This window comes from Paroedura picta, chromosome 15 (assembly GCF_049243985.1).
Source record: "Paroedura picta isolate Pp20150507F chromosome 15, Ppicta_v3.0, whole genome shotgun sequence".
Classification (NCBI taxonomy): Eukaryota; Metazoa; Chordata; class Lepidosauria; order Squamata; family Gekkonidae; genus Paroedura; species Paroedura picta.
Genome location: NC_135383.1, coordinates 624,092 through 641,413, shown reverse-complemented (window position 1 = coordinate 641,413; position 17,322 = coordinate 624,092). Strand labels below are relative to the sequence as shown.

At 62.3% G+C, this 17,322-nt stretch overlaps 2 protein-coding genes across 5 annotated transcripts; both read right to left on the bottom strand.

Annotated features, from left to right (window-relative positions):
* Nucleotides 1-1,774: 1,774 nt before the first annotated feature.
* On the bottom strand, nucleotides 1,775-5,166 carry LOC143824757 (E3 ubiquitin-protein ligase TRIM62-like). The gene is given in 6 exon segments (XM_077312353.1): nucleotides 1,775-2,166; nucleotides 2,169-2,348; nucleotides 3,372-3,487; nucleotides 3,641-3,897; nucleotides 4,439-4,534; nucleotides 4,654-5,166. Coding segments are annotated over 6 exon segments (1,461 nt in total). The 5' UTR covers nucleotides 5,098-5,166; the 3' UTR covers nucleotides 1,775-1,798.
* Nucleotides 5,167-6,329: 1,163 nt separating this feature from the next.
* Nucleotides 6,330-16,243, bottom strand: TMEM269 (transmembrane protein 269). 4 transcript variants are annotated; one of them, XM_077312358.1, is made up of 8 exons: nucleotides 16,125-16,210; nucleotides 15,531-15,595; nucleotides 11,327-11,391; nucleotides 10,064-10,211; nucleotides 9,640-9,737; nucleotides 9,084-9,227; nucleotides 8,438-8,638; nucleotides 6,330-7,656 (listed from the first exon to the last, which is right to left on the bottom strand). In XM_077312358.1, exons 4-8 carry the CDS (start codon nucleotides 10,111-10,113, stop codon nucleotides 7,547-7,549), a joined length of 603 nt encoding a protein of 200 aa, XP_077168473.1. In that variant the 5' UTR covers nucleotides 10,114-10,211; nucleotides 11,327-11,391; nucleotides 15,531-15,595; nucleotides 16,125-16,210; the 3' UTR covers nucleotides 6,330-7,546. The 4 variants fall into 4 exon arrangements, with proteins under 4 accessions (XP_077168473.1, XP_077168470.1, XP_077168469.1 ...); XM_077312355.1 differs by lacking the exon at nucleotides 11,327-11,391 and having other exon boundaries at nucleotides 16,125-16,243; XM_077312354.1 differs by lacking the exons at nucleotides 11,327-11,391; nucleotides 16,125-16,210 and adding an exon at nucleotides 15,907-16,062.
* Nucleotides 16,244-17,322: the final 1,079 nt, after the last annotated feature.

Here is a 17,322-nt window from a genome sequence, read left to right as displayed (position 1 = left end):
TTTTAATTGGGGTGGGGGGATGCCCCCCGCCACCAAAGCCCCAGCAAGTGAACCAACCTCAGCAATGGGGAGCACAATGGGGGCTCTTGCCCCACCTCCTCCCATCCCTCCCCAGCTGCAGCCACACCCACTGTGGAAGCCCACTCCAGGTTCACCCAGTTGTGCTCCTCAGGTGAGATGTGAGATGCTTGGCCCAGCCAAAGCAAGCAGAGGCCCAGTCAGCGCAAGGCAACAGGGCTCACGGGTGCAGGGAGGCGATGCCTTCCGTGAGCTCAGGAAAGCGTTTGCCCTCTGAGGATTTCAAACCCTGAAGGAAGGCCTGCCGAGGTAGCACCTCTCCACGGGCAGAGCTGAATCACTTCTATGGATGGATTTAGTGCAGCGTGGCTTTGCCGTTTCCTGGCCTGCTTTTCAAAACCACGGAACCAAGACAAAACACCAATAAAGGTGGGCTGGTCAACCCAGAGCTGGCAACCCAGGCGGGACTGCCCATTGAGGATTCCAGCTGCCACTAATGACTGCAGAACAGGCTCCAAGGGGGGGGGGGCACTCTCTCTATGTCAAGTGCCTAAGCAGCTGCTGCCCCCTTGCGGCCTGCCAAGGAAATCTGAAGCTGGAGGAGGTGGCGGCCCGGCCCGATCCCTGCCTCTTGCCCTAGAACTGCTGGGATTGGCCACCTCCCAGAGGCACCGAGCCAGTTCCCCCTCAACACACCCCAAAGGCCACAAGAAATCTGGGTTCAAATCCCCATGAGGGTCCCTGGGTGGCCTCAGGCCAGCCGGTCCCTCCCCTTCAGCCCAATCTATTTCCACTGAATATGGGACAGACGGAAACCACAAGTCTATCCACTGACTTGGCAAACAGGAGACAGGAGGCTTGTTCACTTCTCCCCCCCCCCCCCAGGCCAAACTGATACTTTTGCAAGCGCTTAAGAAGGAAAAAGAAGAAAATGCCAAAGGCCTGAATTTCTGCTTCTTGTGCAGCTATTTAAACAATGGATCTTCTGTCCACCAAGAAAGGGTAGTATGCCCATTTCATTCTTCATGGAAGCTCAAATTTCACTTCTGCAAACTCAATGGAACATTTACATGGGGGAGTCTCCCATGGCATTTGGGTGCAGAGTTGGGGGGCGGGGGGGGCACTATAGTCAGAATTGCTGGGCAGGGTGTAGGAAGGTGGAGTAACCAAAAATTCTACCCCGTGAGGAGCCAACTCAGCAGGCAGCTCAAAAGCAGAGGCCAGGGAAGTGTTGACGAAGGGAACAAAGGAAAACGACAAACAAGAGCTGAGCTTGGGATCCCAACTGCCTCTTTATTTCACCATTTTCCCTCATCCCCACCCACAAAAAGTATTTTCTTTTTTTAAAGACCCTTTTAAATTGGGGGTCGACCAGGGTCCCCAAATGAAATAAGACAAGAGTTCATTTTGCACACCGCCTTGGTAACAGCCCGGAAGGACGGAGGGCTGTACAAGTGGCCATGGGCCCAGTTCCCAGGTACACCAATGGAGAGGGGAGATGGACAATCAGTACATGCAGAAGTGCAGCCCCAGCTGCTCCATGTCCCCGCGAAGCGCTTCCCTGCTGGCCCTCCCTGCAGAAGGGCCCGTTCCCTCTTCCCACCTCCCAGCTGTCCCCTCAACACCCCAACAAAGCTCCCTTGGCCCCAACTACTCACAAGGAGCCCTCTGCCTTCAGCCCTCCCCCCACCAGCTCCGTGCAGCCAACAGTCACAGCTGCTTTGCTCACACAAGCACTGTCCCTCCCTTTTTTGGGGGGGGGGGAGGGAGAGAGGAGCCCTCAGATGCGGACAGTGTTGATCCGGAGTGGCTGCACGTTTTTGCCGTTGGCGTGGCTCTGGCCAGGGCTGAAGTAGGAGCAGAGCTTACCAGGAAACCGCTCCCGGAATGTGTAGAGCCACGACATGTCGTCCGCGTTGTAGAAGATCAGCAGCCCCTTGTCAAAGTCCAGGAAGACCCCCACCTTCTCCAGCTTGCTCTTCACGTTCAGCCGTGTCCAGGGCTCCGTGCAGGCGCTGTACTGGTTGCCGTCGTGCATGACGATGCAGTAGAAGCCGCGGCTGGGCTGGATCTGGATGCTGCCCCTGCGGGTGACAGCCTCGTGTGCCAGGCCGATCATCCACTGGGTCTTCTCGGAGACCACCACCTCCAGTAGTGGACGCCACTGCCAAAGGCCTCCGAGCCCAGGACGGAGACCTCCACGTCAAAGCGCTTGGGGGAGTCCTGCAGGGGCTGGGGGTGCAAGTTGCCATAGGCCACGATGGTGCAGTCGTCCGACAGGATGAGGCGCTGGTGAGCAGTGGCAGGATCCAGGGTGAGTGCTGCTGGCACTGCGGGGGAGGGAGGGAGGGAGGGCATTCAGAACAGGCACCGCAGGCCAGAAGAGCTGAGAGGCTTTCGTACCCTGCTCTTCGCTACCTGAAGGAATCTCAAAGCAGCTGGCAATCGCCTTACCCCTCCTCTCCCCACAACAGACACCCTGTGAGGGAGGTGAGGCTGAGAGAACTGAGACATGCCAAAGGTCACCTAGCTGGCTGCACATGGAGGAGTGGGGAGTCAAACCCGGTTCTCCAAATTAGAGGTCGCTGCTCTTAACCGCCACGCCACGCTGGGTCTCCCGGCCCATAGGGAGGGAGAAGATATGGCAGGCCTAGAGAGGGAAGTCCTCAGAAAAAGCCAGAAATATTAGAGGGGAGGACAATTTTTCTTCCCGATAACAATAGCTTAATTTTTACAGCCCAGCTTTTCCGGTTGGCTCATAGGCAGGTAAACAGGAAGACATATTCGATTAGCTTTTGAATGTATTAAATTAAAATATATTGTTCTACTACATTCTTAAAAAGGGGGAGCTCATTTCTGTTGGGTTTAATGATATTATTAAAGAATGGAGCATTTTCAGTGTTACAAACTTCGGCTTAACCTCCAAACATATCAGCACTCCTATGAGACAGCTTATTTTCCAGCAATACTATATTTTTACTAGATAATTTGTTTTCTGGCTCCAGCTTTTATTTTTCCTATACTTCTTAGTTAGCAAACATTAAAGACCCATGTGTGTTGGTAGCAGAGTGAAGCAGTTTTCAGCTCGTTCTGAAGCAAAATCAGGAAAAACAGCTTAGATTTGATAGAAAAATAATATATTTCAGTTTTTCCCTGAAACAGTGCTCACCGGCTCCTGGAAAGGATGGGGCTTTCCCTTGTCAAAGAGGATAATGTCAAAAGAAAAAAAATGTTTCTATATTGACAGCATTCTGGGCGGGTGGGGGGGGGGTCCCCAAGGACCTCTGCTCTTCCCCCCCCCCCGTCCCCAGACACAGAGTCAAAAAGGGCAAGGCCCGGGGGCTGGCCCTCACCTGGGTGGATGTCCTGGAACAGAGACTTCCAGATGGTGTACTGCAGAGGTCCGAGGTACTTGGAGGTAGGGAAGTCTTCATACGTGAGGTTTGTTTCGTGGACTTTGCCCTTCAGCCTGCAAGGAGGAGGAAGAGGGCATCCAATTCACTCCTGGCTCGGGGCCCTGGCCACCAGCCAAGGGAGTTCAGAGTGCACATCCTGGATTCGGACACTGCCACCTGATCACCTCCCCCCTGAACTACCCTCCCCCCCCCACTCACACACACACCTCTCCGAGAGGGAGCCGATGCCCACAAGGAAGGTGTACTTGTCCGTCTCAGCCAGCTTCTCCTGCAGGATCTGGCTGCCCTCCTGCACCTTGCGCAGCTGCTGGCTGTAGCACTGGATCTTCTGCTCGATGTCCGTCAGGGTCCGGGCGGTGTCGGCCTCCAGCTCCTCCAGCATGGCCTTCTGCCGCTCCCGCAGCAGCCGGTGCAGCCGCTCAAAGGCCTCCCCAATGGTGGACCGCAGGCCCTTGGCAGAGGCCTGCACAGAGGAGGCGGCACGGGTCAATGAGGGCGGGGGGGCCGTGTCCCACCCCAGGCAGCCAGCCCCGCTCCAGCCTCAAGAGGGCTTGGGGAGACCCAGGTGGGCCTCCTGAGCTCATGGCTGCAGGCCCCTCAAGGTCCAGGGGGGCCTCGGCCATGGGCTTGCCTTTATGCCCTTTAGTAAGCCTACCTTTGGTCTGCAGCACGGGGATATCATCCCCGGCCCATTTGACAGCAAAGACTAAGAAACGGCAAGAATAACATTCCCCCTTTTGTTCTGCTAACATTACTTAGTTGGGAAGTTTTATTAGGCTTTAGAGGTTTGACGGCATGCTCCTGCTGGCTGGTCTTGGAGCGTCATCCATGCCACAGGTATTCAATTGCGGTGGAGTTAGCCAATAAAGTGCGGTGAAAGAACTGGCCCGGGCAGTCAGGAATCCCAGGGCGGGGCCACGAAGGCCTGACGCACCACAAAGGGGGGGCACTGCCTGGCTGGGCGTTCTGCCCTGGGCAGGCCGGCGCCGTCCTCGGGGCCCTACCTTGGTGTCGGCCAGCTGGCTGCGGAGGAGGGCCAGGGCATCGGTGTGGCCGCGCTCGCTGTCCTGCAGCGCCTGCAGCTGCTCCTTCAGCTCCCGCTGCGGGGGCGCCAGAGAGAGAGAGAGAGAGAGAGAGAGAGAGAGTGGGTTTGGGGGGGGGTGAGGCGTGGCCCCTCCGGCCGCCCAGCTGCGCCCCTCCCCCCCGGCCCGTCCCCTACCTGGAGCTCGTCGAAGGCGTCGTCGAGGGGCGCGACGGGGTGCTGCTGGTGCAGGGCAGGCTGGTCGCAGAAGAAGCAGAGGACGGCGCGGTCGGCGAGGCAGAAGAGGCGCAGGCGCGCGTGCTCCTTGGGGCAGGGGCCGTCGGGGGGCCGGGCGGGCGGCAGCAGCGCGTCCAGCGGGAAGGCGGCGTAGCGCTGCACGATGTTGGCGAGCTTGAGGCTGGGCGCGGGCGCGGGCTCGGCCAGGGGGCGGCGGCACTCGGGGCAGTCGCGGCCCTTCTCCTCCTGGCGCCGCCAGTGCTCGGCGATGCAGCGCCGGCAGAAGTAGTGCTCGCAGCCGAAGCTCACCGGCTCCTGGAAGAGGCTCAGGCAGATCGGGCACAGCAGCTCGTCCCGCAGGCGGCACGCCGCCAACGACGCCCCCGACCCCCCCGACGCCGCCATCGCCCCGGGAGCGCCGCGGACACCGAGCGAGGGAGGGAGGGAGGAGGGAGGAGCGCCCCGCACCCACCCACCCCCGGACGCCACCGACGCCCCGACACCTCCCCCTCGGTCGCCCGCGCCGGAAGTCGCGCCCGCCCCTGCTCCCGCGCATGCGCCAGCCCACCCCTGCTCCCGCGCAGGCGCCTCCTTCACCGGAAGACGCGCGCGTCGCCATCTTGCCGCGCATGCGCCCGTCCCGCGCCGCCATCTTGCCGCCCGGCCGTGTGGGAGGGAGGGAAGGAAGGAAGGATGGAGGCCGGCGGAGCCCGGCGCGAGAAGCCGCCGCCGCCGAAGGCCCGGGAGCCGCCCGGCAGCCGCGGGGAGAAGGCCAAGCAGCGCGCCGCCCAGCAGGAGCTCAAGCAGCGGCAGCGCGCCGAGGTAAAGGGGGCGGGCGAGCCTCCCTGGCCAGGAGCAGTCGGGGGAGGGGGGGAGGCCCGAGCAGCGCCCGCCAAGAGCCAGCAGCAGCAGCAGCAGCAGCGGCAGCATCCACGGGCTCCCCGCCTGCGCAGCCGCGGCCGACCGAGGTACGGGCCCTGGGGGGGGGGTGGGGGGGCTTGTGTGCCCCCCCTCCCGTTCCCCCCCCCCTCCGGCCGCTCGGGGTTCCCGCCGCCTCGTGGGGCGGAGCTCTAGGGAGGCCGTCGCGGGCCCGGGAAAGGCGCCCCCCCCCTGCCGGCCTCTCAGCCGCCCCCCCTGCTTGGTCCGCAGATCTACGCCCTCAACCGAGTGATGACCGAGCTGGAGCAGCAGCAGTTCGACGCCTTCTGCAAGCAGATGCAGGCGGCCGGTGAGTGAGCGGCGCTGGGGCAGCAGCCGGGTCCCCCGTGGGTCAGGCCCGGAGCAGCGGAGCCCCCCCGGCCAACCGGCCGCCCTCTGCCCCACGGGACTGGACCCCCCCTCACCACAGACGGACGGCCCCAGGGGCTTCCCTCTGGCCTCGCCTCGTTTCAGGACCCTATTTATGACTGTGGTTTGAGAAATAAACTTTTGAAATAAAGCTGGGGCTTTTCCTGCATTTGCCTGGGCCTGTAAGAGGGTTTGAGGCCTCAACCCTTTTTGAAATAGCTGCTGTGTTGTTCCGTGCAGCAAAGCTGCCCCTGCCCCCCCCCCCCAAGCTTCACTGGCCCCAAAGGTGCCCTGATCGCCCTGCCCAAGGGGGGCCATTCCAAGCAAAGTCAACTTGCAAGACAGCAGCATCACAGTCTTTACATTTTATTTCTCCAAACACAAGATAATAAGTTCCAAATACAGTTTTCCAGTGACTTCCCTCCACACACACAAGACAAATCTTTCCTCACCCTCATCAAACAAACTGCAGGGAGAAAATTACATTTCCCGGGAAAATCTGTAAATCATCATCAGTAAAAAATAAATAGCACAGTAGCGTCCCAGTGCAGGGACGGTTTTGTTCTCTCTCGACAGCAACAAATCTCCTTGCTGGCTCCAGGCAAAGTACTGGCTTGGGTCTTTGCCCCACAATAGAAAGTTCTAGCCTAGGTAAAGAGATTCTTCTTCTCGGGCACAACCCACTGATTTGCTTTGGGACTGAGCAACTTTGGGGCTTGAGAGGCACTCCAGGCACTTTTGTACAGGGATTAGTGCTTTCAATAAGGGAAAGCCACTGAGGTGGCCCTCTGTCTCTAAAGGAGCCAGGGAAGTCCTGGACCCATCTATCTAAGGGGTATGAAAAGTTCAACCCTGAAGACGTTAAATAGTTCAGTGGGGGGGTGGGGGCAGACTGAGTTCAACCTGTCCCTGGGCAGGGTATGGGCATGGTGGGAGGGGAGCAGCCGTTCCCCTTTCACTGCAGTCCAGTTTTGGTCCCAGAGCAATAAGGATCAACTCCATGAAGAAGTGCTGCAAATCCAGATGAACCAATCAGGCTCCGTCACTCACTTCACCCCCCCTCCCCCCCAGCTTCCCAGGCAAAGACGGCTGAATGGGGGCATAGAGGGTGGGGTTTCCTTCCCCGGGGGAGAAGAGGATCCCAGACAGGCATTGGGGAGCACGAGGAAGCCCCTCAGAAACGTCAACATGTTGCACCGAGGACTGCCGGGGGGGGGGGGGGAATCTAAAAACAACTTGCTCTTCAGTCTAGAGTGTTCTTTGTTTATCAAAAATCTGTCCATTCATATCTACACCGAAGCTGAGGCATGGAGGGCGATGCGGCTCCTTTACCGGGCAGCCGCTGGGCCCCCTAGGGTGCCCTCCTGCGGAGAGGACACAGCGCGAGAAGAGGACGGAGACCCGAAAGCCATTTCGTTCAAGTCAGGACGGTGAAAGCTTTAGTAAGGTTTTAGGCAACTCATGGGCGCTAACACTGGGTCGCTCGGAAGGGACCGCAGGCCTCCCTCGGACACTTGACCGCAGCGGGGCTGAAGCCGGCGTGGTCTGTGCAGAGCCCCGGATGGTCTCACGCTTTGTGGCTCCACAAGGCCGTCGGGAAGAAGATGTACGTGAGGGACCACAGGAGATAGTAGAGTGAGGCTGTCGGGAAGGCAGAGAAGAAGACCACCACGACCCCTGCAAAGCCAGAGAGAGAATCCCGATCATGGCTCCCCTTCAAGGAGCACATGTCCCTCTTTTTGCCAAAAGTTTCTAGGCTCCCAGCCTACAAGACTCCTAGCATGGGGGGGGGGGGGAGATCCTGGCATCACACACTTCCAAACTGTTGCCAGACGAAGAAGGAGCTCAGGGAAACCCCCTGTGGGATTTGGGGTGCCCTCGCATAGAAGCCAACAGCAGTCACTGCATGGGGCTTCAGACCCCTACAGACCAGCCCTTCTGCTGTGGAGTTTCACTCCCCCTCCCCAACTTATTGGCATCATTCCTAATTGGCACAGCAGAGGGAGCTGAGAGCTGTCCTCAGACCACTGTGTTTCTGTGTGTGTGGGGGGGGGGGGGTAGCAGCAGCCATCCGCAAAGAGAAAATTTCTTGCAGAACCTCTCCCCCCTGACCCTGCCTGGGGAGGAGTGAATTTCCGGAGATCGTTCAGCTGGCTGCAATCCAGTTCTTAGCTCTCAAGAATGGGGTGGCTGGCTTTTGTCTCAACTGCATGACAATTTAGGGGCCAGAGCAGCAGCGTCTCTGGTTAGGCCTCTCCTTGCTAAGCCCAGACTCTGGCGTCTGACCCCAGGAAGCAGCAGAAGCAGGGAGGGAGGCAGGAGACTCCTTGGCCCCACCAAGCACGTGTGGCTCAGTGGCGTCCACTGGCCAGGAAGGAGCCATCCCACCCTCAGCCAAGGCTGCCGCCAAGTGGACCATCCCAGTTCAGAGGCCTTCGTTGGCCTGCCCGGAACTCACCTCCCACATAGACGGCCTTCTTCCAAGCCTGGGACTCCAGCACCTTGTCGTGTGGGTAGAAGCCCTGATCCACCATGAAGAGAATCATCACCATAGCCACTATCCGCAGGACCACGAGGTTCCCCCCGGTGAGGAGGAAGGTGGACGCCAGCACAGAGGAGCCATAGGGGCAAGGCAGGCCTCGGTACATGAAGGGGATCCCTGCAAGAAGGGGGGCAAAGGGGAGATGGCAGAAAAGCCACAGCGTGGGAACATGCAGGAGGCCCCTTGGTCCACGTCCTCTTGCAGGAGACCCGACTGGCAGCAAGGAGACCACCCTGCCTCTCCCGGAACCCTGGGCCAGCTCCTCCTGCAGTGTGGTTGCAACGGTGTTACAGCAGAAGCCCGGCCAGCCCCAGAGGAGGAAGCCTCAGGTAGCCCCAGCAGGAGAGCAGGAGGTCCCTGGCGGCCTGGAGACTGAGAAAGGCACTTTGACAGACCTGGAGGAATCCTGCCAGCTCCCTGAGCCAGAACCCCTTGTGTTTCAAGAGGCAGTTCTGAGTGGGGACTCCTGCGGGGCCATCTCCCACCCAGCAAATGAGATTCCTTTCTCTGAAGTCGGTTTCCTGCCATCCGGACGCTCTGCTGGATCTGGCCAGGGACTCACCGCTGGAGAAGAAGCAGAGGCGCGTGAACACGGCCAGCACGTACACGATGGCCAGCACCCCCTCCAGGATGCCGTGGGCCTGCAGGAGCAGAGCGGTCGCCAGGCCGAAGGTGGTGAAGTCGGCAAAGTCATCCAGTTTAGCACCTGTGGGGCGGGGGAGACTGGTCACACCAGGACAGAAGCACAGGCTCACACTTTGGCCATGCTCCTCCTCACACACAAGCAAACACCGGATCTGGCCAGGGGCCCTTCTCAAGACTCGGGCAGGGCATTTCTCCCCAGCCGTTATCCAAGCTGCTGGCCAGTCCAGGGCCACAGAGCGGGGCCAACTTGGGCATCGTTTTCGGGGTGGGAGGAGGTCAAGCCAGCCGGACAAGTCAGCGGGACAGCAGGAAGCAGCCTTCAGCTGGGCTGCCAGAACCTCCCAAGCCCTCTGGGAAGGAGAGGGATTCTCCAGCACAAAGTGGGTCACGACTCCCCCTCCGCCGCAGCGCTGCTTGGGCAGGGGGGTGGGGTGGGGAGGGGCGGGGCGGGGCGGGGCCTGCGCCTGCCTCACCCAAGGCGGAGCAAGCGTCCAGCTGCCTGGCGACGGCTCCGTCTGCGAGGTCCAGCAGGAATCCGATCAAGACCAGCCAGCAAGCATACTGGTGCAGCCTGGAGGGAGAGGGCAGGCCAGGAGCGTTGAGACAAAGCCGACAGTGCACGAGGCGAGGACTGCAGCCCGCTGCCAAGCCCTTGTGCCCGCCTGTCTGTCTCCTGAGGCTGTCCAAGGCAAGGGTTCTTGGGGTGGGGGCACAGCTCCCTGAGGCAGCAAGCAGCCCATTGGCATAGCCAAGGGCTTGAAGTTGCCCTCTGAAGTTGTCCCCTTCCTGCCCCTGCAGGGCCCCCACTCCCCAAAGACCGGGCCCAGAAGATCTGCCTGGATGTCCGGTGGGATCTGCGGAGAAGCCCAGCAGCCATCCCTCTGGGAACCCACCTACCCATTGAGGCTGCACAGGATGGACGAGAGGCCCATGACCAGGTTCGCCATGGAGATGGAGTTGGCCACATTCTTGCGCAGGAAGTCCACTGCCTGAGCCCGACCAGCTTGTTCAGTCAGGAACAGCTTCTTGACGTACTGGAATATACCTGGAGAGCAGCAGAGGAGAAGTCAGGAGGGGCCGTCTGCAGCCACCGTCTTCCTTGCTGCACAGGAGTCACACCAGGAGAAGCGGAGCCCCCCCCCCCCCCCGGCCCGGTCTCTTCAGGCACCTCCCCCCTGCAAGGCCTCTCAAAGGGACCCCCGAGGGGAAGGCTGGCAGGGCAGGGGAGGCAAGCGGAGGACCTTGGTGGGCCCCACAAGACCAGGGCGCCGAGTAAAAGAGGGCCGAAGGCACCGGATCCATCAGTCCCCTTCTGGTGTTTGGCTTTTGCCTCGGCCAAGAAAGCAGAGTGGGTGAAGTGGCCAGCCCCTGTGAGCCACGTGGACGTGGCTGTGCTGCCACCGTGGCTGCCTCTGCAGTGCCAATCCCCCGGGAAGGCTGCACCCTTGCGAGACGGTCTCCTTGTCACCCTCCTGCAGTCTGCAGAGAGCCATGCATGGCGGCCCCGTGGGAGAGCCCCTGCTCGGCTGGCCACCGGCCCTGGGCTCAACCCCCTGCCGCCTCTCCTGCTCAGAGGAGAGGTGGGAGGGGGTGGGGAAGACCCCTGCCTGGAGGAGCCAGCACTGGGCCCCAGAAGCCCCAGTGGGTGCGTGGAGCGTAGCTGCATGCGTTCACACCCCCAGCCCCTGTCGCTGGGCCTTGGGACCCGTCAGCCCCACGGTGTTGTCCTGGTCGTGGTTTGCGCGTACCGTGTCAGCTGAGCACTCTCCAGAGCTGCACTGTCCTGAGCCCAGCCCCCTGGTTGCTTGGCAGCTTCAGTGTCAGCTTCAGCATGACGCTGCCCTCTCTCATGGTGCGTGTGAGAGCAGCGCATGCCGTCCAGTGAGCCACACAGCTCAGCTTTCACTCCCCCAGCACGGAAACCTCTTTGCCGCAGGCGCATGCACGGATCTGCTGGGCCAAAGCCAATCTCGACACTGCTTCTGCTTCATTCCACCTCCCACCCCCACCCCGCATTTCCCCACCCCCATCGAAGTGAGGGCTGCTTGGAAACAAAACATTCCCCCCCCCTCCCGTGGCCAGGAGGAGAGAACCAGAGGCCCTCTCTCTCCTCCAGGCTGGCCCTACTCGTCAGAGAAAGCGCGAAGGGACATATCCTACTCGTGTGTTTTGCACCCTGCCCTTGATGGGTTTCCAAAGCCAGGCAAGTTCATGGCCTCCTTCATCTGAAAGAAAACAGCAGTCAGAGCCAAACAACAGCCACAATCCCAGCGCCTCAGGCCCCCCCACCCGCCCACACTCACTCGGTGCCCCCCTCCCATGGGCCCCGCCCAAATAAGCACACCACGGCTGGGTCCGGGCTGGCCAGCGCATGCCGCAGGGGAGAGGGGGCACGGGAGCTTCCCGACTTTGAAAGGAGGTGCCGTCCGGCCGAGGCTGAACCCGGCAGCTGCTCTTCTGGAGCCAGAAGGGAGAGTCAAGAATTTCAGCCGGTCAAGCCCAGCTGGTGACCCAGCGCCCGGCCCGGGCCGGAAGGGCTCCTTTTTATGGGGCTGTCCTTGAGGGAATTGGGGCCTCTTAGCCAGCAGGCTGCTCTGCACAGGGGCGCCAAGCTAAGGAATCCGTGCCGTGGTATGCCCTTTGGACTCAGCAGCCGTTCACGTGGAAGGCCCTGAGGAGTAAACAGAAGGCTCTGAGCTTCTTCGAGCCGCTGTGGGGGGAATGCCCACCTACATCCCCTCCCCACAAATCTCCTCCAGAAGGAACTCTTTCAAAATTAACACTACGCAGAGAAATGCTAGGCATGCCTACAAGGAAGCGACAGGAATTCAGAGGGAGAGCCCACTGAGGGTTCGGGGCCAGATGCTCTGCTGAGGAGCCGGGCGCTTGTGGAGGCAAGCACAGGATCCCTCTCGCCTCCCCCCCTCCCGCCAGAGAAAACTTGGCTCCTTAGGACCAACCAGGGAGGCAACGATGCCTCTCTTGGGCAGGAGAACCCCCTCCCAAGGGTCCTTTGGCGGCATGGCTGGGAAGCCACAGGGGATAGAGGCCCAATGGCCAGTGCCCCTTCCATGCCCAAGTAGTTTGCGTGGCAGCTGCTCTCTTTGCACCCTCCTCCCCCCCCAGCTGCCCATTCAGCCCATGCCCTGGAGGGCAAGAGAGGGAGACCCTCCACCATCCCCTCCCCCTCCTCTGGGTTCAGCAGGAGCAGCCAGGCATTGGTGTGTGTTTGGGGGGAGTAACAGGACTCCCAGCCCCCCCTCACTTGTTCCCAGGGAGCTCTTGAAGAGACAGCTTGGCTTGGCTGGTGGGGGCCGGACAGCCTTGGTGGCTTTGCCCACCGTGGCTCAAGTGGGGACACACAAGGAGGCTTTAACGTGCTCCTCTGCCTTTTGGCCAGGGTTTGAGAGTCACTCTAGAGGGGGCTGCCCTCCCCCCAAAAGTCCCTGGATGACCCAGAAGCAGGTGCGCCCGTGAATTCTTTTCCAGCGGGACTCCAGTCTAGGGCCAGGCCTGTGGGTTCTCTGGCTGGAGAGTTCTCACTGGAAACATAAACAACAAATTAACAGTCATCTGGATTGAGTGAAGGCTGCCTCCCCGCCAGCCTGTCAGCCAGGAAACGGCCCTCCGGACCCTGGCAGACCTGCCACAGCAGCACACAACCCAGGCTGCCACCCACGGCATTGGCGCTGGCACAGGACCACCCAGAGCACCTTCCTGCTCCTCCCCACGGGCAGCGGCCGGCCCAGGGCCCACATCCCTGGCACCAGAGACAGGGAGGCATCTTGGCCTTACCTGGAGCAGCAAACAACGTCCCTAAGTGCCTCTGCATGGCCTCCAACCCTTCCCCAGGGAGGACTGCCTGTTTGCCACCTCCTCTCTTGTCAGGGCAACGCAGGCCAGATCCCCAAGGCCAGAGGGACGTTGCAGGGGGGCACAGAGATCTCTGGCTGCCTCCACTGGTGCCCTGCCCCCTTCCCACCCCACTGCTTGAAGGGGAGCTCCGTCCAGCCAATTGCAAGCTTGGAAGGAAGAGTCAGAGCCGCCCCGATTTGGAGCCTACCATATATTCATGAAGGGGGGGGGGGATCTCTTACAACTAGCCCTTAACGGAGTGAAGGGGGAACCACCACCCTGTGTGCAGGGCCTTGCTCCAGCAGCCCCCCCCCCCCGGAAATCAGCATCCAGATGCCCACACTGGGGGGAGAGGGGCACTCCAGGCCAGATGAGCTGGGGTAAAAGCCCCTGGAAAGCAGTGGGAGCCAGATATGAAGCAGCATAGCAGTGAAGAAGGGGAGGCAGTTAGCCTGGGCCCCTCCGGCTTCTGCAGGCCAAGAAACAGCAGTCCCTTTGTGGTACCCCCCCCCCTCCCGGGTCAAGGCCCTGATCCCTGGGCTGCTGCTCAGTCCCAAATTCCTCAGAACAGCTGTCCTCATTCCTGATAAAGCCCCTTCTGCAGGCCAAGGAATCAAACAAATGGGGGGGGGGTGTTGCACCGACACATATGACCCCGCCAAGGGTCATTTCATCCCAAAAAGTTGCAAGACACAAAGGCAGCCATCGCATCCTAAATGCCCCCCCCCCCATTCCCGCGCGGCCCTCCGAGACCACAAGGCAGAGAGAGACCTGTCAAAGCTCAATGGACACCCACGGAAGGGAGGGGCCTCTGCCCCGCTGCCCCTCCACCCCGTCCACCACTCCGAGCAGGCCTGCAAAGGGGCTGCAGGGATGCAGGGCACAACCCCCCCCCCCATCTGGCAGGCGGGCTGGCTGGCACAGGGAGAAGCCAGGATTACACAACAGGAGACAGGCTGTTCCCAGCTGCTTCTGGGCCCCCTGCCAAAGGCCCCACATGACACACACACACACACACACACAACCTCAAAGTCGCCAGCCTCCACTGGCCAGTCGCACGCCCAAGGGCACTATCGGCCCCACGCTCCCCCGGAGCTCCCCTAGAGCGGGGCCTGGAGAACGGCCTCTGTGGCTGGCTCAGCTTACCTCGGCCCACAGCTCTCTTCCCCGCAAGCCCACGATCCCTGCCTGTCCTTTTGTGCAGCTGTGGAAGATGCTCTGTCCACCCCCCTCCACGCACACACACGCACGCACACACAGCTGCGCAGTTCCAGGGGCCAGTCCTGCCTCGCTGCCCGAGGGACCAGTTCTTCCAGGGACACCCAGGGGAAGCAGCAGGGTCCCCTCGCCCTCGCCCTGGCTCTGCTCCCGGAGGCCACCGTGGGCAGGGGCAACAGGCGTCACGTCACGTCTGGCGGGGAAGCTGCTTTTCCCAGGGAAGGGAAGGAGAGGCCTCGGGAGGCTGTGCCCTGGGCTGGGGCGGAAGGTCCAAGATGCAAGGTGGACACGGGAACACCCAAGCAGCCCCAGGGGTGGACTTGTCCCTGCTCAAGAGGAAACTGCTGCAGACCCCTCTCCCCCTCCCCCCACACTGGCTCTGAGCTCTCACAGACCCCCATTAGAGCAGGGCCAGGGGCAGACCCAGCAGCCACCAAGGGCAGGGACCAGGGACTAGGTGGAGGGGGGCTCCCTCCCCCCCACAGCCTGAGCGCCCCCTCCAGGCAGCGGCCAAAGCAGAGAAAGGCTCATTTGTGCAGATCATCTCATGGAGGATTCCTGCTGTGGGCCAGAGGGATCCGTGGGAAACCTTCCAGAGAAGGCCCGGGGTGGTGGGTGGGGGTCAGAGAGGAAGGCAGGCAGCCACTCAGACCTCTTGGGTGCTGGACCCCTGGCCTCCTGCCTGGGAAGCCCAGACTGACCAGACCAGAGCATTTCCTATGGCTAGCGAGGGGGGGGGGGAGATTCGGAAGCAGTGAGAACCTGGGGGCGGGGGTTGGGGACCTGACCACTGCATGGTGCTTTGGGGCCTGGTGCCCCTGCTGGTCCTCTTTGCGCAGTACCTTGCCCAACCTGTCCTGGACCGGCCTGCGGGAGATGGGGCAGGGGGCCCCCAAGGCCAAAGGGGAAGGGGAACATGAAATGGGACCTGTCCCTGGGGTGCCTGCCAAGGAGGCAGGGTGCTTTCAGACTGCTGCAGGGCCTTGTCCTGGCATCCAACCAGGCTGCAGCTTGGGGATCTCATTAAGGGGGAGATCAGGGAAAGCACCCCGTCCCCATGGGCCTTTGGCCACCTGCAGATCTCCCCTTTCTCTCCCAAGGGGGTCCCCCTGCCCACCCCTGCCTGTGCCTGGCTGGACCTGGAAGATCTTCACCCACAGGCCCGGGCTGGCTCCTTGGAAGCCGCTGCCTTTCTCTCTGCCCGTGCCCCAGCGGGTGGGATGGCGGGCGGCGGCGGGGGGCTCGGAAAGGCTGTGGGGGGGGAGGGGCGCGCCGCGCAACCGGGACTCACCAGAGGGGGGCGTCGCCATCCACATCTTGGCAGAGCGGCACCGGCGTCTCGTTCCCTCGCAGCAGCTGCCGAGGCAAGGCCGAGAGGTCAGAGGGGTGCCCGCCTCCGCCCCCCAGGGCATGGCAGCCCCCCAGGGCATGGGAGGGTGGGCGCCCTGTCTGCTAGCCTGCCCAGTGGCTCACGGTGCTGCAGCAGCGGAGAGGGCGCGCCCCGCCGGGCACGGATGCTGACCCGGGAGGTTGCTTGCACGCGGCCCTGGCCGGCGTGCGGATCGGGACCCTGCTCCCCCGGAGTCCCGGAGGCGGATGGCGCGGCCCCAGCCCCGCGCCTCCCCGAGCCGTGGTAGACTGCCCCTGGGCAGAGAGGCTCCCCTCACCGGAACGGCCGCGCCGAGAGCAGCATGGCCCGCGGGGCGCTGCTGGCCCGGGCTGCAGGTGGGCGCCCCGGGGGCCCCGCGGACCGGCGCCTCCCCCCGGCCGGCCGGAGGACAGGTAGGCAGGCAGGTCGGGCGCCCCCCTCCCCCGGGCGCCCCCCTCCCCCGGGCGCCCCCCTTGTGGCGTCACGCCGCATCACGGTCCCGGGCAGACCACTCACCGGCCGACAGCTCTCCGTCCGACGCCTGGCTGCCTCCTTCCCTCCTTAATTCGGCCCGGCCGGGAGGCTCGCCGCTTTTATGCCGCCCGCCCGCCCCCCCCCCCACCGCGGGAAAATTCCACAGGAAGGGGCGGGGCCACCGCGGCGCCCCTCCCGCCCCCCCTCCCCAGCGCCATCTGCGCACCGCGCGTCCCCGCGGCCGCCCGATTGCCCCCCGCCCCCCGCGCCGTTGGGGATCCGGCGGAGCACAGCCCTGCTGCCCTGGAGAAATGGGCTCGAGGGCGCTGCACCCCACTGAGGGGCCCTCCCCAAATCTCCGGGCGTGCCCCTCCTGGAGCCGGCACCCCTGCCGAGCTTGCGGGTCCCTGCCGACCAGAAGGGCTTGCGTCTTGAAGGGGAGGGCTGGCCCCCCATGGAGGCGGCTTCTGAATGGGATTCGAGGAAGGCATCGAAGATGGGTGTGTTGACAGTCGTACTGGCTGGATGGAGCCTCCATGCTCCAAGGCAGGGTATCTTTGAACATCAGTTGCTGAGGAAGGGATGCAGGGCCCTGCCTTTGGGTGCCGGCCAGTCTTGGCAACAACAGCTTGTCCAGGTGGACTTTGGCCCCGGCCTGGCAAGACTCTTCCGCCTCGAACCGTCCTGCACCAGGGCAAGGGGCCAGGAGCCCCTCCTGCATCAGGCGCTGAGCTGGCCATGAGTCTGGGGAGTGGGGCTGCAGCACCCTTGGGTGTGGACAGCTTCGCTCAGCCCTGTCGCCCTTGCAGGGAGGGTCACTGAGTCTCTTCAGCAGTGCCGCAAATAGATGCCCCTGCAGAGAGATGTCAACAGATGACTCATGCGGGGAGGGGGGGGGGGGGCTGGCTCAGGGTCTTCTGCTGGCCAGCTGTGAGCACAAGGGGCTCTTCCAGAGCCGCTGGACAGAGCTCGCTTCCGGGCTGTGCCAACAGGGAGGGGGAGAAGGGCGCCCCCCCCCCCAGACAGGGACCTGAAGAAGTCAAGAGGGGCTGGGCCTGGGCAACGCCCCCTCCTCAAATCTGAGCCCCACAAGTCCTGGCCTTTTGCTCGCATTTCTCTAGCCACCAGTCCCAAGAACGCTTCCTGGGGGTGAGGCCGGCAGACTAAACTGGGGCTGGCGTCCACACAGATCCTCTGAGGCTTGCTTGGCGCGATCCTGAGCCGTCGCTTGGAAGGGTGT